Source organism: Staurois parvus, unplaced genomic scaffold (genome assembly GCF_062004578.1).
Source record: "Staurois parvus isolate SC_StPar_1 unplaced genomic scaffold, SC_StPar_1.0 ptg000604l, whole genome shotgun sequence".
Taxonomy (NCBI): domain Eukaryota; kingdom Metazoa; phylum Chordata; class Amphibia; order Anura; family Ranidae; genus Staurois; species Staurois parvus.
The window spans coordinates 2031450-2059027 of NW_028318400.1; the positions used below are offsets into that span (position 1 = coordinate 2031450).

The 27578-nt window shown below is 38.3% G+C and overlaps 2 protein-coding genes across 3 annotated transcripts in view; one reads left to right on the forward strand and one right to left on the reverse strand.

Moving 5' to 3' along the window:
• Nucleotides 1-5282: 5282 nt before the first annotated feature.
• On the forward strand, nucleotides 5283-27000 carry ANKRD1 (ankyrin repeat domain 1). Its single transcript, XM_089692760.1, has 9 exons — nucleotides 5283-5437; nucleotides 6519-6695; nucleotides 8166-8303; nucleotides 8387-8494; nucleotides 11494-11592; nucleotides 14016-14114; nucleotides 19323-19421; nucleotides 23771-23869; nucleotides 24478-27000. The coding sequence occupies exons 1-9, from the start codon at nucleotides 5414-5416 to the stop codon at nucleotides 24586-24588; spliced, it is 954 nt and encodes a 317-aa protein (XP_089548886.1). The 5' UTR covers nucleotides 5283-5413; the 3' UTR covers nucleotides 24589-27000.
• The window catches only part of RPP30 (ribonuclease P/MRP subunit p30), a 54821-nt gene continuing 54102 nt past the window's right edge, over nucleotides 26860-27578 (reverse strand). For both annotated transcript variants that reach the window (XM_089692761.1, XM_089692763.1), the window contains one exon: nucleotides 26860-27299. In XM_089692761.1, coding sequence (XP_089548887.1) covers nucleotides 27190-27299 — 110 coding nt within the window. In that variant the 3' untranslated portion in view covers nucleotides 26860-27189. The remainder of the gene's footprint in view (nucleotides 27300-27578) is intronic.

Here is a 27578-nt window from a genome sequence, read left to right on the forward strand (position 1 = left end):
CTCCCATCCCAATGGGGAGCCTGGGACTGAAGCCAGCACTTTTGCTGGCTTACCATAGAACTGAACAGGGACCAGAACTTCCCTGACATCTCTATAGTATTTGACGAGTATTTTGTCACTTCCGGCTTCGCTAAATGTAAAAAAACCCAAAAAACATTTTTGGCTTAGGAAAGCATTTGATTGCACGGCTCGGTGTGATCAGATGCTTTCAAGGCCAGAGGAGAGATCTGGGGTACCTCTCATTGCTTATTGCTTTCACATGGGATGTTTACATTCCTTGTGATAGCAATAAAAGTGATAAAAATAAACATTAAGAAAGGGACAATGCAATAAATAAATGATAAAAAAAAGAGTCAATTTCCCGCAATGCTGTAATTATAGTATGTGGCAGAAATTATTAGAGATTAATCAATAAAAATTAAGAATGTAAAATAAATTGTACTACGTATGTCCTGTTTAGGTTGGAAGTCACTCTGCCTCTAGCACAGCAGTAACCCACTCATCACTAACATTTTTAGAACTGTAGCAGTAGCCTTGGGCCACCTTAACTCTGCACCCGATTGCATGCTTATTAGCAGGTCTGATATTAAGAGTTACATAAAGGTAGTCAAACATCAGAGGGTGGCTGGAAGCAAAGGCATGATTCCACTGAGGGGCACTAATGCCCACCAAGGGGCACATTGTTGGTAAATAATTTAAACACAAACATAACTTCACTAGAAAAAGTTTGATTTCTATTATTATCATGCACTGTCAATTGTAACAGATATCAGTTATAAAAGCAGGGTCAGCATGGGAGCCTCTCCTCTCAGGTAAGTAACCACTGATCACCACTGTAAGGAAGAAAGGGGACTTCTCCTCTGCAGCCCAATGTAAGAGGGACCTTTTTTGCTACAACCCAATGGAATGGTGTCCTTTTTCCCTTCATACTCAAAGTAAACAGTCCTTTTCCACTTTAACCAATGTAAGATGACCCTGGTCCACTACACTAACCGAGTGAAGAAATCTACTCACATCTTCCCATGACACACTTCGGCCATTAGATGGAAAACAGCTAGACCAGGAGATTGTCATCTAATATCTATGGGCATCTTTAGAGTACTATCAACATGGAGAAGGCAGCACAGTGATCAGGGAGGATTGGGGACTTTAAAGACAAATACTGAGAAACATTTTTTTACTTAAAAGATTAGCGTATGTTTAGGGTATAAAGTAATCTGTGTCAAAGATCAGTCTTCATGTGTATTAGTTAGCAGAGGAGGGCCACTGAAGATAAAATATGGAGCTTAGCACTTGAAAGCATACTCAAGAGGATCTGTTACCAAGAGTGCTTGGGCATGCTGTCACTGATTAGATGTCCCCTTAGAGTTTACTAGTTGTTGAGATTAATATAACAATGCAATGTATATTTTCAGTGCTCAGCGCTCTTAGTTCTATAAAATTTCACAAAACACTATGAAAAATATCATGGGTTTATAGAACGATTTCTCTCCATTGCTTCAGTTATTTTTCAGCATTGTGGCATAGTTTATACATAGCAATTATGGATAACTGCTTTGCATCCAATGAACATTGAAGCTAATAGCACTTACAAATGATCTTCTGGTTTTGATAGTTTCTCATCATTAGTCAGCAAGTGACGTTCATTGTTTCTATCAGTTCTAGGTCACCCACACACCGATTAACTAATGGAAAAAATAAAAACTGACGGTGCTATCACCCAAAAATGAATAAATAACTAACATAAATAAATGAACGGTAATTCATCAAAAACTGTATACAGTGTCAATTTATCTAATTAAAAAAAAATCACCACTATTACAGAAATACATATAATATAACATACAAAGTTTCTGGTGAAAAAAATGAACAGATTAAAGTGTCCAGTGCATAAAAGCAATCATCCAAAGTGCAGAATCAATAGATAGATTAAATGAAATCAGAAAGTGTCCCGTACACAAGTGTCCCTTGCATAAAAATGTAAACTGTTGCTTACATCTTGTGGTCAATCGATCGCTATTATGCACACCTGCACAAAGTGATCACAACCACAATGCAGTCTAACAAATCACCAGAGGTATACTATAATCAACATGTAACATCAGCTCTCAAAAAAATGCTCAATCTTCCCAGATAGAGGAGCGCCAGCTATACTCCGACTTCAGCCTCCAAAGCAGCTCTCACTCTTTCTAAAGATACATAGCAGTGTGTATTCAAAACACCCAGGGCTTCTTTTCAGAGGGAACGCAGTTCCAGCACCTCCAGCATAAAATGTATGGAAGGAGTAGTGGGGCATGCTGGAGAGTCTATTGTTGCTAGAGAGTCTGTTGTCACTGGGGCAGAAATCTACTGCTCAAGGGGGTCTATTGTTGCTAGTGGGGAATATACTGTTGCTGAGGGGGGCCTTATGTTGCTGAGAGGAATGTCCTTTAGAGGAAGTCTATTGTTGCTAGCTGCTGGAGGGTCTACTGATGCTCGCTGCTGGGAGATCTACTGTTACTTGCAGGGGTCTTTTGTTACTGGGTGAGGGAGGATATTTTGTTGCGGGGGGGGGGGGGTCTAGTGTTGTTGGTTACAGGGGATCTGTTTTACTACTTTTCTTGTTAGCATTGACAAATTACATACAAATTACTTAGCACCACAAAATGAATGGTCCTGTATTCTCTAAAAGGGGCAGTCCTGAGAGTGGGTGAGGGTGGAACCAAGGGACGATGCTTAGAGGAGGGTAGTGAATGAGGACAAGGGGTGACTCAGAAAGGGGGAGTTACCTGCACCTATTCTCTGAGAAAAAGAAGCCCTGCAAACAAACAACGTACAAACTTAAAGAAGAACTTTAATATAGTCAGAGCACTTCGCAACCAGCAACTGTAGGCTTTTTTGTCACCCACTCGCAGCATTTTATTGAAATAATTGTGAACTGGTTCTCTACAAATTTTGATATATACAGTGGGGCAAAAAAGTATTTAGTCAGCCACCAATTGTGCAAGTTCTCCCACTTAAAAAGATGAGAGAGGTCTGTAATTGGCATCATAGGTAGACCTCAACTATGAGAGACAAAATGAGAAGAAAAATCCAGACAATCACATTGGCTGATTTGGAAATAATTTATTTGCAAATTATGGTGGAAAATAAGTATTTGGTCAAAATCAAAAGTTCATCCCAATACTTTGTTATATATCCTTTGTTGGCAATGACAGAGGTCAAACGTTTCCTGTAAGTCTTCACAAGGTTGGCACACACTGTTGCTGGTATGTTGGCCCATTCCTCCATGCAGATCTCCTCTAGAGCAGTGATGTTTTGGGGCTGTCGCTGGGCAACACAGACTTTCAACTCCCTCCAAAGGTTTTCTATGGGGTTGAGATCTGGAGACTGGCTAGGCCACTCCAGGACCTTGAAATGCTTCTTACGAAGCCACTCCTTCGTTGCCCGGGCAGTATGTTTGGGATCATTGTCATGTTGGAAGACCCAGCCACGTTTCATCTTCAATACCCTTGCTGATGGAAGGAGGTTTGCAATCAAAATCTCACGATACATGGCCCCATTCATTCTGTCCTGTACATGGATCAGTCGTCCTGGTCCCTTTGCGGAGAAACAGCCCCAAAGCATGATGTTGCCACCCCCATGCTTCACAGTAGGTATGGTGTTCTTTGGATGCAACTCAGCATTCTCTCTCCTCCAAACACGACGAGTTGTGTTTCTACCAAACAGTTCTATTTTGGTTTCATCTGACCATATGACATTCTCCCAATCCTTTTCTGGATCATCCAAATGCTCTCTAGCAAACTTCAGATGGGCCCGGACATGTACTGGCTTAAGCAGGGGGACACGTCTGGCACTGCAGGATCTGAGTCCCTGGCGGCGTAGTGCGTTACTGATGGTAGCCTTTGTTACGTTGGTCCCAGCTCTCTGCAGGTCATTCACTAGGTCCCCCCATGTGGTCCTGGGATTTTTGCTCACCGTTCTTGTGATTATTTTGGCCCCACGGGGTGAGATCTTGCGTGGAGCCCCAGATCGAGGGAGATTATCAGTGGTCTTGTATGTCTTCCATTTTCTAATTATTGCTCCCACAGTTGATTTGTTCACACCAAGCCGCTTGCCTATTGCAGATTCAGTCTTTCCAGCTTGGTGCAGGTCTACAATTTGGTTTCTGGTGTCCTTCGACAGCTCTTTGGTCTTCACCATAGTGGAGTTTGGAGTGTGACTGTTTGAGGTTGTGGACAGGTGTCTTTTATACTGATAACAAGTTCAAACAGGTGCCATTGATACAGGTAATGAGTGCAGGACAGAGGAGCCTCTTAAAGAAGAAGGTACAGGTCTGTGAGAGCCAGAAATCTTGCTTGTTTGTAGGTGACCAAATACTTATTTTCCACCATAATTTGCAAATAAATTATTTCCAAATCAGCCAATGTGATTGTCTGGATTTTTTTTCTCATTTTGTCTCTCATAGTTGAGGTCTACCTATGATGCCAATTACAGGCCTCTCTCATCTTTTTAAGTGGGAGAACTTGCACAATTGGTGGCTGACTAAATACTTTTTTGCCCCACTGTACCTATGCCTGAAAGTTAAGAGTTAAAATGTTTACAATATTTGTTTGGCCATTCTTCAGCATAGTAATTTTTTCTATCAACAGAAGACCCTTTTCTATTATTGTCCTAATAAATGCCTGTGTATAATTAGATTTCCAACTTGTTTACTAGCCTTTAAATAAAAGGGCCTCTTTGTTGTATTTATACACAAATGGGTTGTTCGCAATTACATCATTGCCATTTTTAGTTTAGGAGACACAGGGCTTACTCTTAATATTCTCAGGAGAATTCAGAACAAATATAGAATGCTACTGGAATTCCACCCATCTCCCCCACAGCGTTGTGGCAGCCATGACATGAAATGAAACTGAAATCCTCACCCCAAATCGGCAGTGACAGCTCATTTATTGCACGGGGCCTTTGATTCAAGTCGCTTTCCAGCATCTTTTAGTCATCAGGCTGTCAGTGGATAAAACTGGTGCAAGACCAACAAACAGCTGTTATACTGTTATACTTGCATAGCTGAGCTCTTTAGTCACTCCCAATGAAATGGTCATCTCGCATTTCATACTGACTGGGGTATGCAATGTGGTTAGTGTATGGGATTTTTTTTTCATCATAAGGCCCATTGCTACTCCTGCCCCCCCCTCCTGGAGTCTCACATGACACAAGATCTGGCTAGTTAGCATGTCTGGAATGAGAAAGCACCTATCTCTGTGTCTGAGCTAGGTCCATAGATGCTGGTTCCCAGGTTGGAACATTACCTCATTCAACCTTGCCAAAGACATAGTATATAAAGCACAACGGGGCAGGGCTTGGAGTAGAACTAACTTGTCCTAATTAAGGTTAACATCAGAAAAGGACATTGCAAGAGACCACAGGCAAAATGCTTCTGAAAGTAGAAGACCTGGTATGTTAATTGTTCTATTTTTCTATTAAACTGAAAATCATTGTATTTAAGTAATTATGTTGTGAACTGTTTCCCTGCACTAGTTTTATTTTTGTTCTTGTTTTTTGTCTAAAATTAAGACTAATACTAGCTTAACACCTTTGCTAAGTTTTCATTCATGTACTTTTTACGTTTTTTCCATAAAAGAGAAAACATTGTATTCAAATACACGCAGGTTCAGAATATAGGATCAAGAATATAATAGTGTGTGTGTATACACACATACACGTTTTATAGTGTTCTAGTTGTGATGATATACTACCTACTATCTCTCAACATGAAAGCAAACCCAGGAAGTTCCTCAACCCATGATCCTCTTCCAAGAGGACCATGAAATATATCTTAGATGGAATTTATAAGCTGTTATTAGCCACTCACATACTTATCTACATTTCAAAAATCAATAACCTTTGCATGATTGCCAACAATTGTTACCTGGATATTGGTCAATGTTACTACCAATGCTAAATGATGTACAAGATCTCTAGCTTCCACAATATCTTTCCTTCCTTTGGAGAGAGTTTAATGGTCTTAAATAACTGTACAGAGCAATACAATTAGAAAGACAATGTGAATGGACTCTATTCAAATCAACAAGATTCAAATATACTCTAGGTAGGAGAGGAATATCCATTTGCATAAAATGCCAAAAGAAAGAGTAAAGAGCAAAACTTCTCTCAATGGGCATGAGTTATTACCCTGTGTGTTGGTCCTTCACCCAAAACAGATTATTGCTGTTTCCTTAGCAAATTATATTTCTCAGAAATTTGCTTAGCTTTTGACATGCCAAAACTAGAGAAACTGGCTGAATGCAGTTTATTTTCCTTTCTCCCCCAAATTTTAATTTGGTGTAAATGGATCATAATTTTTGTGTATATCATCTGGGGGAATTTACATCTGTTTTTACTGTATATTGATTTTTCAGTTGGCCAACAGTTAGATCGATCAATATATAGTGTTTTTTAAATTATTTTTATAGATACAGAAAACTGCCATATGTATGGGGGTGAGGATTTTTATGTTTCTTCATATGAATCAACAGGTGACTGGAAAAAAGAAAGAAAAAGACACTGGAGATTTTGTAGCAAGAAATTTTAAGCATGGAGAATATGAAACAGCCGTAACACTAGAGAAACAGGATGATTTAAAGACAACTTCAAAGTCATTGCTTGACCGCGAGGAGGAGAGGCAAGCAGAGCAGAAAAGGCTCAAGGCAGAGGTATTGATAACAATCATACTACCAGTAAAGTGTATCTGTATTGTCAACGTTTGGCATTTGTATGTGTGTAGAAGGCTACTTGCTTTTCAAAAAATTGTGGTAATTGCTAATTTGTCCAATATCATTGAATAAGCACAGGTTTACTAGCCATTTTAGTGTTATGAATATGGGTAAATGCTAAAAATGTGATCTTGTGTACTCCTCCAACCAATCTGTCTAGAGGCACTCATGTGTCTAGTAATAATCATTTATTAGCCAAGCTGTCTAGCCATAAGCAATCATAACCAATATGTCCAATAGTAAGAACTCATAAAGCAAGGACTATGGGATTAGCCACAAATATTCATAGAACAAGCCAAATACATATGCATACATAAGCATATTAACAGAGCCTCTTGGTGACAATTAAATCCACAGTGAGTGACCTGGAACACATAAATCACAAGTCAAAATCACATACTAGGATATAAGCTCCAGTTACAATCGCCAAACTACAACTGTAGAACATAAGAACCCCAATGACACCAGGTTTTTTGTTGAGTTTGAATGCCACAATGTCACATTGAATACCCACAGTAACAAAATATTGCATCCAATAGCAAAAAAGGAACAGGGCACGCTGCACTAATAAACAAATCAGCCGAGAATATCCCCACTAATCCTTTAAGATGCAGTTGTTGAAATTTTATCAAAACTAAATGGGTATAAACTTTAGTTATATAAGCAGTCTCTCGGTGAAATAACAAGAAAGAATTTACTGCATACATATGTTAGATTACTGTTAACAAAGATAATTATTTTAAATGCAAAGCAAACAAGCAGACAGAATCTATTAATTTCAGAAACCAAAGATGAAGCTATTTAGAATTACACATTTCAGAACTTTAGGCAAATTTGATGAACAATCAGTTACTGTGGCAGATTGTTCTTTGCCCTATTAAATAAATATGCTGAATGCTAAAATACAGTATCTCTAAATCCAAAATATTTTCTTATTGATTTTGGTTAAGGAATGTTAAAGTCCCTGTTGGGTTTTCTTTTTACCATCTGTCCCATTTGAGAGATCTCTCGTCGCTTATTCTGTGGACACAACAGGAACTGAGATGAAATCTCCTGAAAGACAAGTAAATACTCCCACTTGGACAGTTGTCAGGGGAACATATAGGAATAATTCTTTTTCTTATTTACAATTTCAAATTTTGGATTTTCCCTCACTTCCAGCCCTGGTAATAGTGGTCACTAGGATGAGGAATGAGAAAGACAATCTCCACAGCAGTGACAGAGATAACAAAAAGGTTCTCACCCTTGCCTACTTTATTAAAAAAAAAAGTTTTGGCTGTAAATCTATTTTAATTCCTGTCTTACTAATTGCTTTGAAGGCAGCATACGCTATGCTTAGTAAAATCATTTTACAATAAATGCTCTGGTGAAATTTTGTTGCCGATCATGTAAAACGTGTTTTTTATTTAGCTCCTCAAAAAGAAAATTGATGAAAGACCAAAACTAGACAACTTGGAAGATCTGCAAACTATAATAAAACTAAGAAAACAAAAAAGATGCAAAAAAGTGAAAGTACCTGTGGTTAAGGAACCAGAACCAGAGCCAGTGGTAAGTTTAAAATAAATAGATGAATTAATGAATCGTGGGGAAAAAAAGGAATGCTCACAAAAAGCACAATCTATCATTTGTAGATTGAACATGTGGACGAAACAACATTTTTAAAAGCTGCACTAGAAAACAAGATGCCTATCATTGAAAAATTCCTGGCAAATGGTGGGGATCCAAATGCCTGTGATGAGGTAAGATAATTTTTGTATATTTTTAGGTTACCTATAGCATATGCTAATATGAAAAATATTTAAAGCAGGAGCTGGCAAAGCTGAGGAATCCATCTGGCACTTAGCTAAAATTCCCATCATGCTTGGCATGTAAACAAGAAGCTGAGCATCCATGGTGGATGTTGCAGTTCTGCAACAGCTGAAGTACAGGAGGTAGCTTAACTATTATAGAATACATCTCATCAGCTTCTCACACACTACAAACTTCTTTCTTAAGCTTATCTACATTAATAAATAATCACCGTTCTAATAGAAATTAATTCCATCATTTAGAAATATGACTGCAGCCTATAATATTCCAGAAAGGCCATGATCATAGCAAATATATTATGGGATTACAATATTAACGAGCTTAAATACTGTAAACAGATTAGTCTAATTTGTGAACCTTTTGTGCTCTGGTGTTCTTTCTCTTTGGAGGCAATGTCTCTGTATTAGTATATAAGTTGCCAATGGTGACTTCTTCTGAAAATACTAACTGCCTGTCTGTCTTGTTTATCCCATGGTGTCAATACTAAGTCACTAACTCAGGAGAATGCCAATGAGGATTTTTTTCCTCCATACTTTTTCTGAGCCGGTAAATCAACTCAGATTTTTAGTAGGTCACCAGTAGTAATCTACATATTTCTTTCAGTATAAATATTTTTTAAAAATGTAATCCATAACAAAGCACATTTAAGCTCAGAGGTGCCTATATATACGTGAATCTATTAACTGAGCACTGACCTTATTTATCGTTGTACACATGCCCATGATCTAGGACAGGGATTCTCAACCAGGGTACCTCCAGAGGTTACTTGAGCAATGAGCAATGTGATAAGTTCCTACTGACTCCATTAAACTTTTTAGTTACTGTAAGGAGGTAATTCTTCCCAATGTCCACATGCGTAAGGACTATTCTTCTCACTGATCATCACACCAATTTATCTTGAGTTGTAGATATAGTAATTTTAAGCAGAGGTTCCCCTAGACCAGAAAGTGATTTCAAGGATGTGTTGAAAAGGTTGAGAAAGGCTGATCTATGATCTCTGTTTCAATAAAATGTATTTATGTACATAGCTAATAACCATAATTCATAGAATGTCCTTCCTAAACCCCACAGCAATCTTGTACAAGAAAATTCTATCAGTGCAAACTCATATAAAGTAAAGATGAGGGAAAAGCACCTTCAACACACATGAAATCTCTGACCCGATTTCTGTATGTTTCTGAAGAATGATGTAATAATAATTATGGTTACACATTGGGGTCAATAGTGACATACTATCAAGGGGCTCAACTACAGCATATATGCAGGCTACAGTAAACACTTCTTAATTATCAATATAATAATCAGTACAAGCAGTGATATGACTACATGTGTTTAAACATGACACAAATTAGTGAATAGAAAATGGTCTGATGAGCAATAAAATCATCCTTTTAAAATGCATAAGTAGAAGCATTGGGCAATTTCAAGGCAGCATTTTGCTACTACTGTATCTGAAAGTATGCTGCTTACCAATGTCACCAGCTCACATTACTTACCTCCCAGGGAGGAGAAGTGGCTTTACTAAATGACATAATAGATAACTTACTAATTATTTCTTTCTTTCTATAATGTCTTTTTACTATAGATCTGTAGATGTTCAATAGTTAGGGCACGCTTGTGTCAAGTTCTCCAACCTGCTTAAAATGGTCCTATAGGCTGAATCTCGCACTACAATCACTGCACCTGATTCCCCAGACCTACTAACTTTCCATGGCCACTACAATTAGGTCTTTTTTGAAAGTTTTACTACAGTGAGAAGAGCGAGACACTGACAGGCAGGAACAAATCCTAACTTTTGTGTGAGAGATCATCAGATAGAAGAAATGTCCTGAGTAATACTGTAAACAGACAATAATTAACAGTTACTTGTTTATTAACAAGGTAAAATACTGGTAGCCATCCTCCAATTATGATTAATATTCTTATTGGAAACATACAACTGATGAAAAGAAGACAAGATGGTTATACAAAAGAGATGAAATGTTATATTTGCATAAATATGTCTGGGAAGCTCCTTCCCTGAAAAATGGCAAGCAAGAAGTGGTGCTAATGATAAACATGCCATTCTCAGAAAAAAGAGCTTGGTACAGGATTCAAAAGACTTGCAGACTAGCTGGAATTTTTATGGCCCTTAACAACATAATTCCATAAAATTGACAAGGTTTATTCCATTCACATTAAAACAAATCGCAAAACTTGTATCTCATAAAATGCATGATTGGTTGACATCTTAAAATTTATCATGCTCAATAGGCCAAAAAATGCCACACTGTAGTATTGTAAAGCCCCAACGTGTTTCAATTAATCCAGAATCTTCATCAGGGGGACAAAAGCATGGCCTAAAAGCTAAATACAAACAGTGTCATAACACATATCAGCTGAAATTATAGCAGTCATAACACATTGATTGAAACTATTGTAACAATATTAATATATCCAAATGTACATGTACAGAACAGGATATTATCAACCATAGAATGAGTGTGCAGTCAACCAATAGCCCACACAGCATGCAGCTAGGAAGGTACAAGGGGCATATATGTGTTCCCAAGAGAGCCAATCTGTATCAAAACAATAAATGGATAAATATGCATATATATTTTTATTAATGTGTGACCAAAAAACTTCATTCACAAAAAGAAGAAAAATAACATAATTAAAAAAATAGTCATATGTTGGATACATCAAAAAGAGGTATGCGTCAGAAAAATAAAAAAAAGAGACGGACTGAAGACCAAGGAACTGTATAAAGGTACAGGATTCCTGGGCCCTCGGCATTGATGCCTTTGTTCCTAACATTTTGTGCCCGTCTTAGAAAATGACACTATAATCAAGCCCTGCAACATCCTCCTTAGCAGACTGTCTGCCCATCATTTAAAAGCATAGTTTACTCTACTTGCTTTATAAACTTGGTTGTCTTTCCCAACAGTACAGACGCACAGCCCTGCACAGAGCATGCTCGGAAGGACACCTTGCCATTGTTGAGAAGCTAATTGAAGCTGGAGCAGATCTAGAATTCCATGACATGGTATGTGATTTTTTCCAATAAATAAGTCATTAAAAATGAAAATGGCCACAATAGAGAAGATAGCAAGGTTGCTGGAAAATATTGCTAGATTACAAAAACTATAATTTTGTTGACAAAAGGCTGCCAAAATTTTGCAAGGCACTTAAGCCATAAGGGAAAATAACAAACTCATGCTGATCTACCTTTGCAACCTCCTGCTAAGTGCAATAAATGCAGTTTCCCTGGGCCAGAATCTTCCATGTAGTTAATAAACTATTAATATAAAATAGCAGGAACCAAGTGACAAGCCTAAAAGATTAAAGGCCTCAATCAAAAATTAGAGTTTATCAAGCAAAATATCCTCTAAATAGGATAACATTTTTATAACTTGACAACAAAAACCATTTATGTACAATTTTGAATAATAGTAATTAAGTCATTTTTATTAAAAATGCAGTCTATACACAGTATACATAGAAATACTGTATGAATTAAGTATTTAAAGATCACTGCTCTTACTGCTATGTGAAATAGAAAAGGATACTGCTGCGCTGATGGAATATACTGTGTATACTAATACCCTATGTTGCAGAAGACTGGTGCCCCACATGGATGTATACTCACCATCCTGACATGACCACCTATCCCTAGGTAGATCACTAGCGCTTTGTTTGGGACTGACCCAAAATGCCACGTATTGATGGTACCAATGCTGTTACATATACTCTACGACGTTGCCAATGGTAGCCAGTATATATTCCCAGCATTAAACTAAACAATATTACACTATGGCAGGGTTTGAAAAAGCCGCTCACCAAATGCGTGGAGAAACTCTCTAGCGGTGAGCGGCAAGCACAGATGATGGAGCGGCTGCGCTCCAAGCCTCATTGTGAAGCCGAGTTCCGGTTTCCCACTTCCGGTTTCTTCGGCACCGGCGCTGAGGGGAGAGGTGCAGGAGAGGTCCGCTCTCCTCCATTGAGAGGAGACACCCTCTCCACTGCCGCAGGGGTCTCGAGGAGTAAGTGCTGTATACATGTCATATCACTATAATGGAGTACAGGGGAGCTGGGATATACATTACTGTATACAGTTTTATATTTTGGACTCTTTATTCTAAAGAAAAATGTAGTTTCATAAGCTTTAAGGGGGCGTAGTTGGGGGCAGGGCTGGGGGGCGGGGTTGGAGGCGGACCTGGGCAAGGTTGGGTGGGGAAACTGGTGGAGAGTAAGGTTTGTGCCTGGCTAGTAGGTCTAGACTCAACATTTTAAGCCCTGCACTATGGGATGTCCGTTTTTCATTTTATTTTTATGCTGACCTCCTGCATATTATCTGTGGAGGAGAGGAGTGCAAGTGCTGTACTCATTCCCAATAAGGATCACTGGTTAATACCTGATATCTGAACTGGTGAATATATACTGGCTACCACTGGCAACTTTGTGGAATATATGTAACAGCATTGGTACCATCAATACGTGGCATTTTGGGTCAGTCCCAAACAAAGTGCTAGTGACCTACCTATAGATAGGTGGTCAAGGCAGGATGGGGAGTGTACATCCATGTGGGGCACCAGTCTGAGCACTATGAAGCACTTGTCACTGTAATTACGGAATCCAATACCAAGGAATCAGCACTTACTGCTATGTGGACTTGAAGACAGCTACAAGGGCTCGTGGCTGAGCCTAGAAGTCAGTACAGTACCTTGAACTAAGACCACCACACAGAGGGGCCTTTTAGAGAAATAACTGGATAAAAGAAACTGTTGCTCTGCTTTTTCCATTAACTGAGGAAATACGGGGGCTAAGTCTGTTCTTGCCACCATTTCCTTTCCTAAATTTTCTGCCAAAAAGATGGGAGGGGCAGTGAAGAGTTACAGTTTCTGCAGGTTATCTGCATTCCTTTGGAGAAATTTCCCTTTACTTTATGTCCTAATGGCAGCAAAGGATATCAGAAAAAATACCTCCAAAATGAGCGAACTGTGTTCTTGAAAATTCCGAATTTGGAATTTTGTCTCACTTTTAGTAACAGTAGTCACTAGGACAAATAGTTTCTGGTGGTTGCCATTGTTACAAGCTTCACAATCATTCCCAATTTACTTGCAGTGATGCTAAACCGGCACTTCATTGCCCGGGAATAAGCATGCAGTTTGCGAAAAAGTGATGGCCTTCATCAGAAAAAAATGTCTGATGAAGGCTTCCCTCCAAAGGCACCCTAAAAAGAAAATATATTTCCATGTAGTGAAAGTAGTTATAGAAACTCCTGACAAACAAAATGCTTTAATATATACAATTGGTTTATATTGCTCTACAGTCCACTGAGACATCCAGCTAAGGTCACAAATATTCTGGACCATTCAGAAATCTTCCAAGTGTTCTGTGGCCTTTCCCATCTGAATTCAGTATTGGGACCCAAATGGTCAAGGGGATTCTTTTTTGCTCTGTTTACAGCTTGAATCCACAGCAATTCACTGGACCTGCCGCGGTGGAAGTGTTGAAGTTCTGAAATATATACTAAACAAAGGAGCAAACATCAACTCAAGAGACAAGGTAGATTATGCTTGTAAACACCGTTGCTGAAATGTACCTAAAACTCATAATGTAAAGTATTAGAATTAGAAGTCTTCCAAGTTAGTGAGGAAAAGATATTATATTTGTCAGTCTTTAATGAGATACTAGGACAGCAAAATTATTTTTTAGCTACATTTTATATTTAAAAATAATCCAGCAACATAATATTCATAACTGGCACTGTACTACACATACAGTCAGCCTGTATTTCTTTTGAGGTTGCCTGTGGATTTTTCTTTGAGTCCCAGACAATTCTTTTGTCAGTTATGGCTGCAATCTTTCTTGGTCTACCTGACCTTGGCTTGGTATCAAGAGATCCTGAACTTTCCAATTCTTAATAGGTTAATTAACAGAACCGATTGGCATATTCAAGGCTTTGGACATCTTTTTATGTCCTTTTCCATCTTTATAAAGTTTCATTACCTTGTTAAGCAGGACTTTTGACAGTTCTTTTCTGATCCCCATGGCTCAGTATCTAGCCTAGTCAGTGCTTCCACATAAGAGCTAACACTCATTGACTATTTATACACTGACACTAATAGCAATTTAAAAAGCCACAGATGTGGGACATTAACCTCTAATTGACATTTTAACCCGTGTGTGTCACCTTGTGTGTCTGTACCAAGGCCAAACATTCCAGGGTATGTAAACTTTTGATCATGGTCATTTGGGTGATTTCTGTTATTATGATTTAAAAAGGAGCCAAACAACTATTTGATAATAAATGGCTTCATATGATCATCATCCTTCAATAAAAGAGCATTTTTTGGCATGGTCAGTCATATTTTCAATATCAATGCCAAAATTTCACAATTTCTGCCAGGGTATGTAAACTTTTGCGCACAACTGTATATGAAGTGCAGGAAAGTCCGGCACTCAGGATGAAATCCAACTGTATATATTGTTTATTGAAGCATGTACAAGCCTAAAAATGCCAATGTGTTTCGGACACATCAGTCCTTAGTCATGGCTAGTGTAAAGTAAGGTAAAACTCACTTATATAGTATTACAAATAAGTCACATAATTACACGAGGCATTAACCTCCCTAGCGGTATTCCCGAGTGTAGCTCGGGGTAAAATGTGAGTACCAAAAGCGGTAACCCCAAGCTACACTCGGGCTTACCATGCGGCGCTGCATAGGGAGTCCCTGCAGAGCTTACCTTGTCCTTCGCTCCCGCGATGTGTCCACTGCAGCGTCCCCGGCCATCTCCTCCGGTCGATGCTGGCATCCAGCTTCTGTGTTCCGGTCCCTGTGACGTCGGGACGTACGGGCGCCGCCGGCGGTGGGAAATTTGAAAATTTAAAAAAAATGTCATTTTTTTCCAAACAAATTTTACATAGTAAAACATTGCTGTTTCAACCCATTTCACATACATTTTGTCCCTAGTGCTTTGTCCTGTGCCCTGCCTGCATTTTGTTTCTGTTCTTTCTGCCTGGAAACTGAGAAAAGTCCATGGCATCCAAAAAGCATCCCTTTAGGTCAAAAGCGGTTTTAGATCAGCTAGAGAACAGCGATAGTAAATTAGAACCACTTGCAGAATTGAGTGATGATTCGTGGAGAAATTCGTCATCAGACACTGAAAACGATTTTGCGACTTTGCTCAGCGATGTGTGAACTTGGTGCTCTATTTAAAATTTCAGTGTTTTTGGTTTGATTATATTATTGAATTAAATGTATTATATTATTTTTTATGATTATTTATTAAATTATAATTTATGATTTCGTGTTTCAAATTTTATCATACCCGGGATGTTTAATAGACTGTTGTTCAGACAGATTTCAGTGAGTTATTCATAAAAATTACAGGCTACAATAAAAAAACTACATATTTCTATGCAAAATAATGGTACCGCTTTCAGCACCAAAAATCTGAAATAATCATACCGCTAGGGAGGTTAAAATTACTCTAAGGTAATTAAAAAAACCCCAACATGGACCACTGCAGAAGATCATTAAACAGGCAAAAAAGGCAACAAAGACAATATATAAAAAAAAAACCACAAATATATATAACAAAGAAAATAGTATATATTTTTATCATTAATATGGATGACATATCATAATAAACATTATACCATAACATTATTTCAGAAAAAGATCCACATCCCACCTGTGATTTAGTCTCTGTGGGAAGCAGGTCTGGAGTCTGAAAATCCCAAAAACTGAAACTACACTACCAAAACTGTACTACACATATACACCAATATCCTCCGCAAGTATTGGTAGGCCATTCCCCACAACAGTTAAATATTTGGTGGACCTTGAAGGAAAAGGATATATACAAATTGTAAACTGCAAACAAACAAAAGAAATGTCATACCCAGACAAAGGCATTGTGATTAGTTCTAATACAAATCATGGGAGCTTTTTAATTTACAAAAATGGACATAGAAAGCAGTTATATCTAAACAGGGCAAGTTACAAGGGCTGTGCCTACAAAATATATGGCAAACCTCCCTTTAAAGTGAAGTGTTAAGAACCAAACAAGGTTTTTAGTTAAACAAGCTATACAAGTATAACATCCACCCCAATTTATAACTAGCTTTTTAAGTAAGGTGCACAAGGAATGGCATTGCACAGTACACACAGAAGATTTCCCAGCACACCGACAAGCTAACCTGCAGAAAAAAAAAAATAGCTCTAAAAATGTATTTTAAAAACAGGTTTTATTTGTATACGTTTGCATTTATGTGACAGCAGCATTGCCTCACCAAGGCTCCTCTGTAAAGTGCGGTCCTATCTCTTAAAAGTGATTGTGAAACACTCACCTTATAAAACAACCTATTCAGTTTACAATAGAAATGAAGGCCAAAACATTTCTATATAGATATAAAACAAAAAAAACAGGTTATAAATACCTTTTTTATCACATTCCCTCTGTTCTCAGCTGCATAAGAGATGGGGGAGTAGAAACAGCAGCACTTGTCCCAGTGAAAGACTGTGCAGGGGTGGGAGAGGGTGTCAGAAAAGGAGAGCAGGCTGAGTTCCCAGCACAGCTAGAAAACTGACCACAGTGTGTTCTCCTGCTTACTGTGGTCACTTTGTATTAGCAAAGCAGAGGGACTGGCAGGAACACTAGGGTTTTCAAAGAAAGGAAGCTATATAAAGAGAACAGGATACTTTTTCATACAGGTACATGGTACAGCAGGCCCATATCAGGAATATGAAATATTGGGTTTACATATTCTTCAAATTTGAGAGTCTCCAAGTTAGAGCATATAATCGGTGAATAAATAAAGGACAGGTATGCTTGGAGGGAGCCTATTCCTCCTTAAAGGCGCAGGGACACATTAAAAGCCCAGCAAGGGCTCTGAAAATTATAGCTATAGCTATTCATCTGGTAGCTCCATACAACTGTCAGATGGTAAACTAAAAAAGATAAATGCAAGAGGGTGGCATGTACTTTGCTGGACTTAACTCATAGTATGCCTGCACATTTATCAAAGTGACTTAATTCCTGGAGTTCAGCTTTAAAGTGGTAGTAAAGTCGTTTTTTTTTTTCCACTTGTACCTACAGTTAAACCTATAAAAAGGCTTACCAATAGTTACTGTAAATATGTCCTAAATGAGCAGCATTTAGAAGATATTTACTTGGAAAGTAGCACTGATGCATGTCCTTTAGAGCTGTGCTGTAAAAAAGGACTCAGGCACACACATGAGTGATGTCATCACAGCTCAGCCATTCAAGCCAACAGAGCCCGTGAACCTGGAAGAAGGATCAGGTGAAGATGAAAGCCCTGTCAGCGGTGAAAGTTTCAAATAATGTGCTAGTATGCAGGGATTTTTTTTTTTTTTTTTTTAAAACAAGGTCGCGGTTTACTACCACTTTAACCCCCCCCCTAGCGGTATTCCCGAGTGTAGCTCGGGGTAAAATGTCTGTACCAAAAGCGGTAACCCCGAGCTACACTCGGGCTTACCATGCAGCGTTGCTCAGGGAGTCCCTGCAGCGCTTACCTTGTCCTTCGCTCCCACGATGTGTCCCCTGCAGCGTCCCCGGCCATCTCCTCCGGCTTCCGTGTTCCGGTCCCTGTGACGTCGGGACGTATGGGCGCGGGAACCGGCGGCAAATTTGAAATTTTTAAAAAATGTCATTTTTTAAAAAATTATTATTACATAGTAAAACATTGCTGTTTCAATGCATTTCACATACATTTTGTCCCTACTGCTTTGTCCTGTGCCCTGCCTGCATTTTGACTGTTCTGTCTGCCTGGAAACTTAGAAAAGTCCATGGCGTCCAAAAAGTATCCCTTTACGTCAAAAGCGGTTTTAGACCGGCTAAAGAACAGCGATAGTAAATCAGAACCACTTGCAGAATTGAGTAATGATTCGTGGGGAAATTCGTCATCAGACACTGAAAACAATTTTGCGACTTTGCTCAGCGATGTGCGAATTTGCCTCTGTATTTCAAATTTCAGTGTTTTTGGTTTGATTATATTATTGAATTAAATTTATTATTATATTATTATTTTTTATGATTATTTATTAAATTATAATTTAAGATTTCATGTTTCAAATTTTATCATACCCGGGATGTTTTCTAGACTCTTGTTCGTAAAGATTTCAGTGAGTTATTCCTAAAAATTACAGTCTACAATAAAAAACTACATATTTCCATGCAAAAAAATGGTACCGCTTTCAGCACAAAAAATTGGAAAGAATCATACCGCCGAGGAGGTTAAGTAGGACTATGGCTTCCCATTAAATAACTATAAGCGCATCTGCAGTTACAGTTTTCTTTTAATACCCAATCAAAATCTCAAAAAAAAAAAAGAAACAACCTTTCACTGTTAAAACTTAACAGTGCTTCAAATTATTTTGAAGTTTCTAGAAGTTACTGAAACTACAGATCTATTATCTCATGAATACTGATAGAGAGTTTATCTAATATGATGATTGTTGGCGGCAAGCAGTGTGGACACATCCTTATTGCAGAAAACAAGTCTTATTTTAGAGATAACAGTCTGTACAATATGCTAATATAAATAGGGAATATGTTCTGACAGATTCAGTTAGTGTTACAGTTGAAATAGCAGATCTCTCAGAATGAAAGCTTATTACTTTACATATTTAGTTATTTATACATTTGCAAACTCATGAGCTACTGATATCCTCATGCAGCTATTTTTACCCATCTGCACAGACCTATGTACCGTTTAGTGAATGATCTCCATCTCTGTTTCTCTAGCTATTCAGTACTCCTCTCCACGTAGCAGTCAGATGTGGAAAGTATGAGTGCGGAGAACATCTCATTGCATGTGAAGCTGACTTAAATGCCAAAGATCGGGTAAGAATGACTGTTGTATTCTTAATAAAAAAATCTCAGACTAGGATGAGTAAAATAGAAAAAGACCCAAGAAGAACAACCTATCACAAAGTAGATTTTTTAAGTCAATAATTGGTGTCAGATTCCTGTAAATATCTATTCTAAATCTTTATGATCAAGCAAATTAAAGTTAAAATCCAGCTAAGCAGTTGCCTTACACATACAGTATAAGTACGCTAAATCACATGACAAAATATTTTTTCTGTTCAGCTACTTATATAATTCACACGCTCCTGCTATGCTACGTAACCAGGAATGTAATACTAATGTCTCGGTTATAGTGTGGGAATACAATGATGTTCCCTTTCAGCATTAGCCGAATTCAGTGGTGGGCAACCTTTTTTTTCAACTGAGCCAAATCTCACCAAAACCACAATTGAAATTTATTTTGAGGGCCACATTTTTAAAACTGAAAATACATCCCCCATATAGTAATTCATCCCCCATAGTAATTCATCCCCCATATAGTAATTCATCCCCAATAGTAATTCATCCCCCATAGTAATTCATTCCCCATATTGTGTCAATTCACTTACCTTTGCTCCACGCGTTCCTCTCGCCGTGTTCCCGTGCCGTTCCAGTCTTCAGGGCGGACTGTGAGAGGAGAGGAGTTTGTCACGCTGCCCCGCCTAAATCCTGGCTGCCCCGCCTACATCCTGACAGCCAATGTTTGCCACGCTCCGCGGGCCGGATTAAAAGGTCCGCCGGGCCGTAGTTTGCCCATTGCTGGGCTAGCTGCAGAGTCCTGACTTTTGGGGCGGCCGCCCGAGAGGAGGGAGGGGAGCGGGCGCCCGGCACACAGAAGAGCCGCATTAAAGTGTGTAAAGAGCCACATGTGGCTCGCGAGCCACAGCTTGCCAACCACTGGCCTAATTGATTGGGCAAAGGCACAGATGCATCAAGGGGTTAAAATGATTCCTGATAAAGGAATTACAAACACCCCAAAAAAGGGTTTCATGAACTTGCCTTTGACAGTTACCAACAGTTCCTGCATTCAAATTACCCCCCAGATAGTAAATAGTGTTGCTGAGACATTCATTACACTGCTGGTTTTTAAGCTTACCTTCAAAACACATACAGTTGTGTTCAAAATAATAGCAGTGTGTTGAAAAAAGTGAATAAAGCTCAAAATCCTTCTAATAGCTTTTATTTTCATACACACAAATGCATTGGGAACACTACACATTCTATTCCAAATCAAAACATGAAGAAAAATATCAAATTTGTGTTGTTCCTCTAAAAAAAATTTAAGAAAAGTGAATATTAGACTGTTCAAAAAAATAGCAGTGTTTGTATTCTTCTTTACAAACTCAAACATTCACTATATAAACTGAAAAATGTTTGAAGATTTTGCTTTCCTTTAAATCACTTAATGAATATTTAGTTGTATAAGCACTGTTTCTAAGAACTGCTGTACATCTGTGTTGCACGGAGTCAACCAACTTCTGGCCCCTGTGAACAGGTATTCCAGCCCAGGATGATTGGACTACATTCCACAGTTCTTCTCTATTTCTTGGTTTTGCTTCAGAAACTGCATTTTTGATGTCACCCCACAAGTTTTCTATTGGATTAAGATTCAGGGATTGGGCTGGCCACTCCATAACGTCAATCTTGTTGGTCTGGAACCAAGATGATGCACGTTTACTGGTGTGTTTGGGGTTGTTGTCTTGTTGGAACACCCATTTCAAGGGCATTTCCTCTTCAGCATAAGGCAGCATGACCTCTTCAAGTATTCTGATGTATTCAAACTGATCCATGATCCCTGATATGTGATAAATAGGCCCAACACCGTAGTATGAGAAACATCCCCATATCATGATACTTGCGCAACCATGCTTCACTGTCTTCACAGTGTACTGTGGCTTGAATTCAGTGTTTGGGGGTCGTCTGACAAACTGTCTCCAGCCACTAGACCCAAAAAGAACAATCTTACTTTCATCAGTCCACAAAATGTTGGCCATTTCCCTTTAGGCCAGTCATTGTGCTCTTTGGCAAATTGTAACCTCTTCAGCACGTCTTTTTTTCAACAGTGGGACTTTGCGGGGGCTTCTTGCAGATAGCTTGGCTTCACATAGGCGTCTTCTAATTGTAACAGTACTCACAGGGAACTTTACACCTTCTTTGATCTTCCTGGAGCTGATTGTTGGCTGAGTCCTTGCCATTTTGGCTATTCTTTTATCCATTTGAATGGTAGTTTTTCGCTTTCTTCCACGTCTTTCAGGTTTTGGTTGCCATTTTAAAGCATTTGCGATCATTTTAGCTGAGCAGCCTATCATTTTCTGCACTTCTTTATATGTTTTCCCCTCTCCAATCAACGTTTTAATCAAGGTACGCTGTTCTTCTGAACAATGTCTGGAACTCCCCATTTTCCTCAGAATTTCAGAGAGAAATGCACTGTAACCAGCATGTACAACATTTGCTGCCTTCCTTCCTTAAATAAGGGCAATAATTGCCACCTGTTTTTCAAAGAATGAATGACCTCACTAATAGAACTCCACACTGCTATTATTTTGAACATGCCCCTTTCAGTTAGTGTTTCAATTACACAGAATCAGCAGCATCCATATGATGACTGTTGGGTCTGTTGGATTTCTATCACTCTACTACACCTGCTAGTAAATTATTTGCCATGTAGAAATATCATTTCTACCAAAAACAGCGATTGATCAGGTTAGTGATGTCTGAATGCTATTATTTTGAACACAACTGTACTTAATGGAATGTAATGGCAGATTTGTGAAACCTTGCCCTATAATTTACAATATCTGACCACCAATACACTGGAACTGTACTATGGCTCTTAACCTGAAAAGTGCTCCAGCTATCACAGTACACTCAGGTCTGGAAAGCAGCACAATGCAGAGCCCAGTGCCTGAAGCTCATATTCCAAGGTAATCCTAACATGGCCAGTCAGGCCTGGATACAGCCTCCAAAGCCAGGCCAAGGAAATGCCAATCTGGACTGTAGCTATATGGAAACTGGCTTAGGCATCGGTGTAGTGAGGAATCTTAATTGAAATTACCAAGAAGAAAATTTCAGGAAGCAGGGAAGACTAGGGTAAAAATATAATTTTTTTTTAGCAAACCCAAAGAAAAAGGCATCCAAGCTCCTAGAACACAAAAAAAAAACCTGGAGGCAAGCTGGGTAGAGGAGGGGTAATATGAGCGCTGGTCAACAACATCTCTGTTTACCAGTATCCCTAACCTCCTGTGTCAGTATAACCCTTTTTTTCTGAATTTCTGTGTCCTTAAATGGACAAGAAATAAATATAAAGCAAATATACCAGTTCCTATTACAAAAGTTGTTTATAGTCTAGCACAGCCTTTCTCAACCTGTCCAACACAGAGGAACCCTTGATATAACTTTCTGGTTTCAGGGAACCCCTGCTAAAATTACTACTTCTACAACTTATGATACATTAGTGTGATGGTCAGTGGGAAGAATGCTCCTTACACTTGTTGATATTAGGAAGGATTACTCCCTTACAGAAAGCTTAAAAAAATCAGTGGTGTCAGTTGGAACTTATCTGAGAGGCAGACATTTCTAATTGCTCAAGGAACTCCCAGAAACCTTTTGAGGAACCCTAGGGCTCCATGCAACCCTGACAAATACTGGTCTAACATGAGTTTTTTAGACTCCTAGACACATTTCAGGGGGCCAATGTTTGGATAGATGCATGTATGAATATGGATTGTTATGGGAAACCTACAAAACGATGAAGAGAGAGAGAATGCACGGCACTCAGATAATGCCCCATTGGAACTGAACTCTAAAGAACTCAAACCCTAAAAAGCAGGGTTTCTCAACCAGGGTTCCATAGAACCAAAAGGTTCCTCCAGAGGTTGCTAGGCATTCCTTCAGCAATGAACAATTTCCGCCTCTCAGATAAGTTCCCACTGACCTCATCAATCTTTTTAGCTTTCTCTAAGGGGGGCATTCTTATCACTATCACACTAATGTATCATGAGTTGTAGATATAGTCATTTGCAGCAGGGGTTCCAAGACCAGAAATTTACCGTATTTCAAGAGTTTCTTTGTGTTGCAAAGGTCGTGAAAGACTGCCATAAAGCTACAGGAAAAGGTTGTTACTCATTGAACAGCCATGTTCTCCACAGTGACAGCTTGATTTCCAACACTGTTTGGCAATCACTAATTCCATTAATATGCAAACAAAATACCATATATTTTCTATGAATAACTAATTTGGAACTCATTCTGTCTTTTGAAACAAAGGCCAAAAATTTTAAATATGCCAGAAAACCAGTTCAACACATTTGAATTCTCAATAATATGAACTTTTTTTTTCACAGGAAGGAGATACACCAATGCATGATGGAGTCAGACTAAATCGTTACAAAATGATGAGACTCTTGATTATGTATGGGGCCAATTTCTCAATCAAAAATTGTGTAAGTTCCTGACAAACATTCTTTTTTGCAAGACATTACAGCTGACATTAGGCTAAATACAAACTTTTTAAGGAAACGGAGGTTGTTACTCTCTGAAAAGACTGTAAAAACATCTGACTTTTTAAAGAACTCAAAAAAAGATACAAAATCTGAAATTTTTTTAATTTCATGTCTAATTAAAATGGATGAATACTGGTTAAATTGGTTAGGAACCTTGCTTACAATGGGAAAACACAAAAATCGAGCATCCTACATCCTTTAAAACTAAGTGGCCATACCCACTAATCCATGCTAACGGGAAACACAGCATATGCAGCCAAATATAGAAAACCTGTTTCCTGCCTCAAGGAAGCTGGACTTTTATAATTTCTGAAAAATACTGTAGCCACATACAGAAGCTAAAATAGAGACACTAATGCAGGTTATTTTCACAGATAGAGTTGTCTGTTTTTAAGATTACAATTTGATGTAGCCATTACAGATGAAAATAGTATTTAATGGAGTTCTTTAAACACTATATGGCCAGACTTCAAGTGCTTTTAGGGGAAATTTGGCAAGTAATTTAGACATATGTGTCTGACTAAACCATTTTTAAACTGTCCTGATAGGTGGGAAAGACACCAATGGAACTGGTCCTTCAATGGCAAAACGGCGCCAAAGAGATATTCAGCGGGCTTCAGGAAAACTCCTACAAGAACTCTCACATACAGAAATTCTGACAGAAAAACAGTTTGAACAGGCATTAGCTACGGCACTTTTTTTTTTTTTTTGCTTCAAGAAGCTTTGATAGGACTATTCCAGTTTTTTTAAAAATTTCTTGCACTTTGAATTTTTTAATTGTATTTATTTATTTATTGTTTGTTACTGCATAGGCATTGCGCTTTATATTAATTCCATAGGAAAGAAGTATTTATGTTTAATTAATGTGGCAGATAAACTGCCCAAATGTTATTACTGTTGATAAGTCGTATGAAGAACACTAATATTTGTATTTTAATCTTGTTGAATGTAAGTAGAAGAACAACACATACTGGGCATTTTCAGTTGTGTTGTGACCAACATGACAAGAAATACAATGGACAAAGCCAGAGAGAGGACTCTTGGCTGTATGTTTGGAAGTGTCAGGCTTTTGCGGTAAAGTGGGCTATCCCACTTGCTGATAAATAGTGGAAACATGCCCTTTACCTAGCAAAGCCACTAAACTAGAGAATGGAGAGAACTAGGATGTTAGGGAAGAACGGGGGGTTTTAGCTGCAGTGCCAGAGCTGAAAAATTACTATTTTCCAGCTTGAACATGCCCATAAGGTTAGGTTGGAGCTTCAGCCTGAACACTAGGCATGTCTATTAAAGAAGTGGGCTTCATTTATAAAAGAACTTCTGAAGGAAATGTAGGTAAACCCCACAAAAAACAGATTCTGCTTTATCTTTACTGCAATTTAGCAAAATGAAAGCAAATTCTTTACTGGTTGCTGTATCAAAAAGGTATGAAGCTTTATTTTTAATATAATGGCACAAAACAGGGGTTCTAAGTTAATTATTCAGGGTCCTAAAAAGAAAAATGCCACACTGACTTTGGGGTTTCACTACTGCAAATAATAGCTCTATATTTCCTTTGACCTTGCTTTTATAAATAAGCCTCACTGAATTTAGTAAGGCTCTGCAAAAAGACGTTAATTCTGAACTAAACTGAAAAAAGCAAAAGAATTAGCATGCTCTTTAAAAAGCCCCCCTACAAGTAACTTGCAATAAGGGTTGACATCTCCCTAGAGCCAGAACGTGTTCTCTAAATTTAGGAAACCATTCAAATAAATAAAAAAAAGTGTGTTTCCTGAAAGATAGACGCACTCCAGGAGAACCTGGCAGCACAGCCCCAGAAAAGTTTGTTGCCTTGTCAGGTTGATTTCACCTTTAGCTTAGTTTCCTTATTTCAGAAATGAAAGTTGAAGAAATAAAAAGAGGACTAGCATGCTGACAAGTGACAGTACAGGGGCTGCAGCTGTTTGTGGATTCCCTGTAGCTCTAGTTCACAAATGTAGAATGGACAGCAAGCTACTTTAATATTAAGATTGCTTGGACCAGATGTCCTGTATGTAGGATCTTCCCATATTGTGAGGTTTCGAAGATCCTCCAGAGACTTCAGGTTTTTGAGCTTTGACTGAGAATGATGAGAGAATGGGTGAAACACTAGATGGAATGAGACCGAAATGCAATAGAAAAGGAAAAGTTGTACTATAGATTGTTCTTTTATACATTTGTATTGTATTTTCTGTACATTTTGTATTGAGTACATTTATTATGAAGAAAAGAAAGCTGCACATCTTTATATAATGTACCAATATATTGACATGATATGGAACAAGGGTACGAATGCTGACCATCCTTTGTAATATTGCATAACTTAATTTATTCTTCTTGATGTAAACTGTATCTCATGAATTAACTCTGTTCTTATCACAGTCTCACTGTAATGATATAATGTGTGGGCACACTGTCCCGTTTGCATTGCACTGTGCAAGCTGCGATGCTGAGACGAGAGTCTACATGACTGAGATCATGTACTAGTGAAGCAAAGACATGTAGAAGCTGTTATGTAACATGAGAAAAATGTAATTCCTAGATGAGCACTGATCCTAGATCACCACCTAGTGGAAGTTATCTTGCATCAAATTCTGCTCTCCTGCATGTTAAAACATGAATTCCTACTAAACAAAGAAGCAAAATGAATTTTGTGTCACTGTGGCTTCAAGTGCACTTGTCACATATCCCCAGTGATCATTGTCCTTTTGTAGGCCAAACCAACATAGATGGGCCAGCAGCTTATTGAGGACTTAGGATTTCACTGAGGAGTTCTGTGCACTTCAACAGGACACTGAGAACTATACAGAATTAAGATCTGCATTATAATCTATTTCCAGAGCTCCTGAATAATGTATCTTTATTCTGAGTTTTGGAAGCGGAGAAACCACAAAAAATACACCGAGACAAGAACAGGACTTTTAAAAGTATTTAATATTACGATCACAACAGAAATAATACAAATATCAAATATTCAATTACTGTTTTATGGTTTCATAAGAAAAAAAAAAGATCTATTCTGTACAAATGGTTAACAATAAACTTGTTAAACTATTCGGCTATTTGGAACTGCTGTCTTCTTTTAAAAACTTGTACCAAGTCAATTACACTTCGTATCTGCCAGAAAATATATGTTCCAAAGCTACCCTCAACTGGGGAAAATAAAAAAAAAAAAAAAGAAACAATCAACTGAATAGACTTTGGAAGTTAACACATTGGAAACTATACAAACACACACACAATCGTTACTCCTTTTTAGCTTTTTTGGAAGCTGGCTCTTCTGGTGAGCTTTCATCTTCTACAACTTGAGGTTTCTTCACTGTGTATGTAATGCCAAAAGCAGTCTTTCTGGTCTCTGCAGTTGAAAACGCATAATTAAAAAAGCTGTGTACCTACCAAGCTGGAACATCTTTACAGAAATTTTGCACAATAAATTACTGGAAAATAGCACAAAATCCCCATAACTGAACAAATAAAAGCCTCCTCCTCATTTATTTGTGACATTGTCCCTACAGACTAAAGCTCAATATATAATTTTCTGATTAATAGATAGATTAGGTTTCACGGGGCTAGTGCAACTGCACAGTGACCATATATCTGATGACCGCTTTTACTATTTGTGACATAATCTAAA

Excerpts from the sequence above, each read along its gene's own strand:
- ANKRD1 (XM_089692760.1), top strand. The coding sequence starts at position 5,414 with ATGCTTCTGAAAGTAGAAGACCTG. Across the intron at positions 8,495-11,493 it reads ATCCAAATGCCTGTGATGAG|TACAGACGCACAGCCCTGCA; the intron begins GTAAGATAATTT and ends CTTTCCCAACAG. Across the intron at positions 14,115-19,322 it reads ACATCAACTCAAGAGACAAG|CTATTCAGTACTCCTCTCCA; the intron begins GTAGATTATGCT and ends CTGTTTCTCTAG.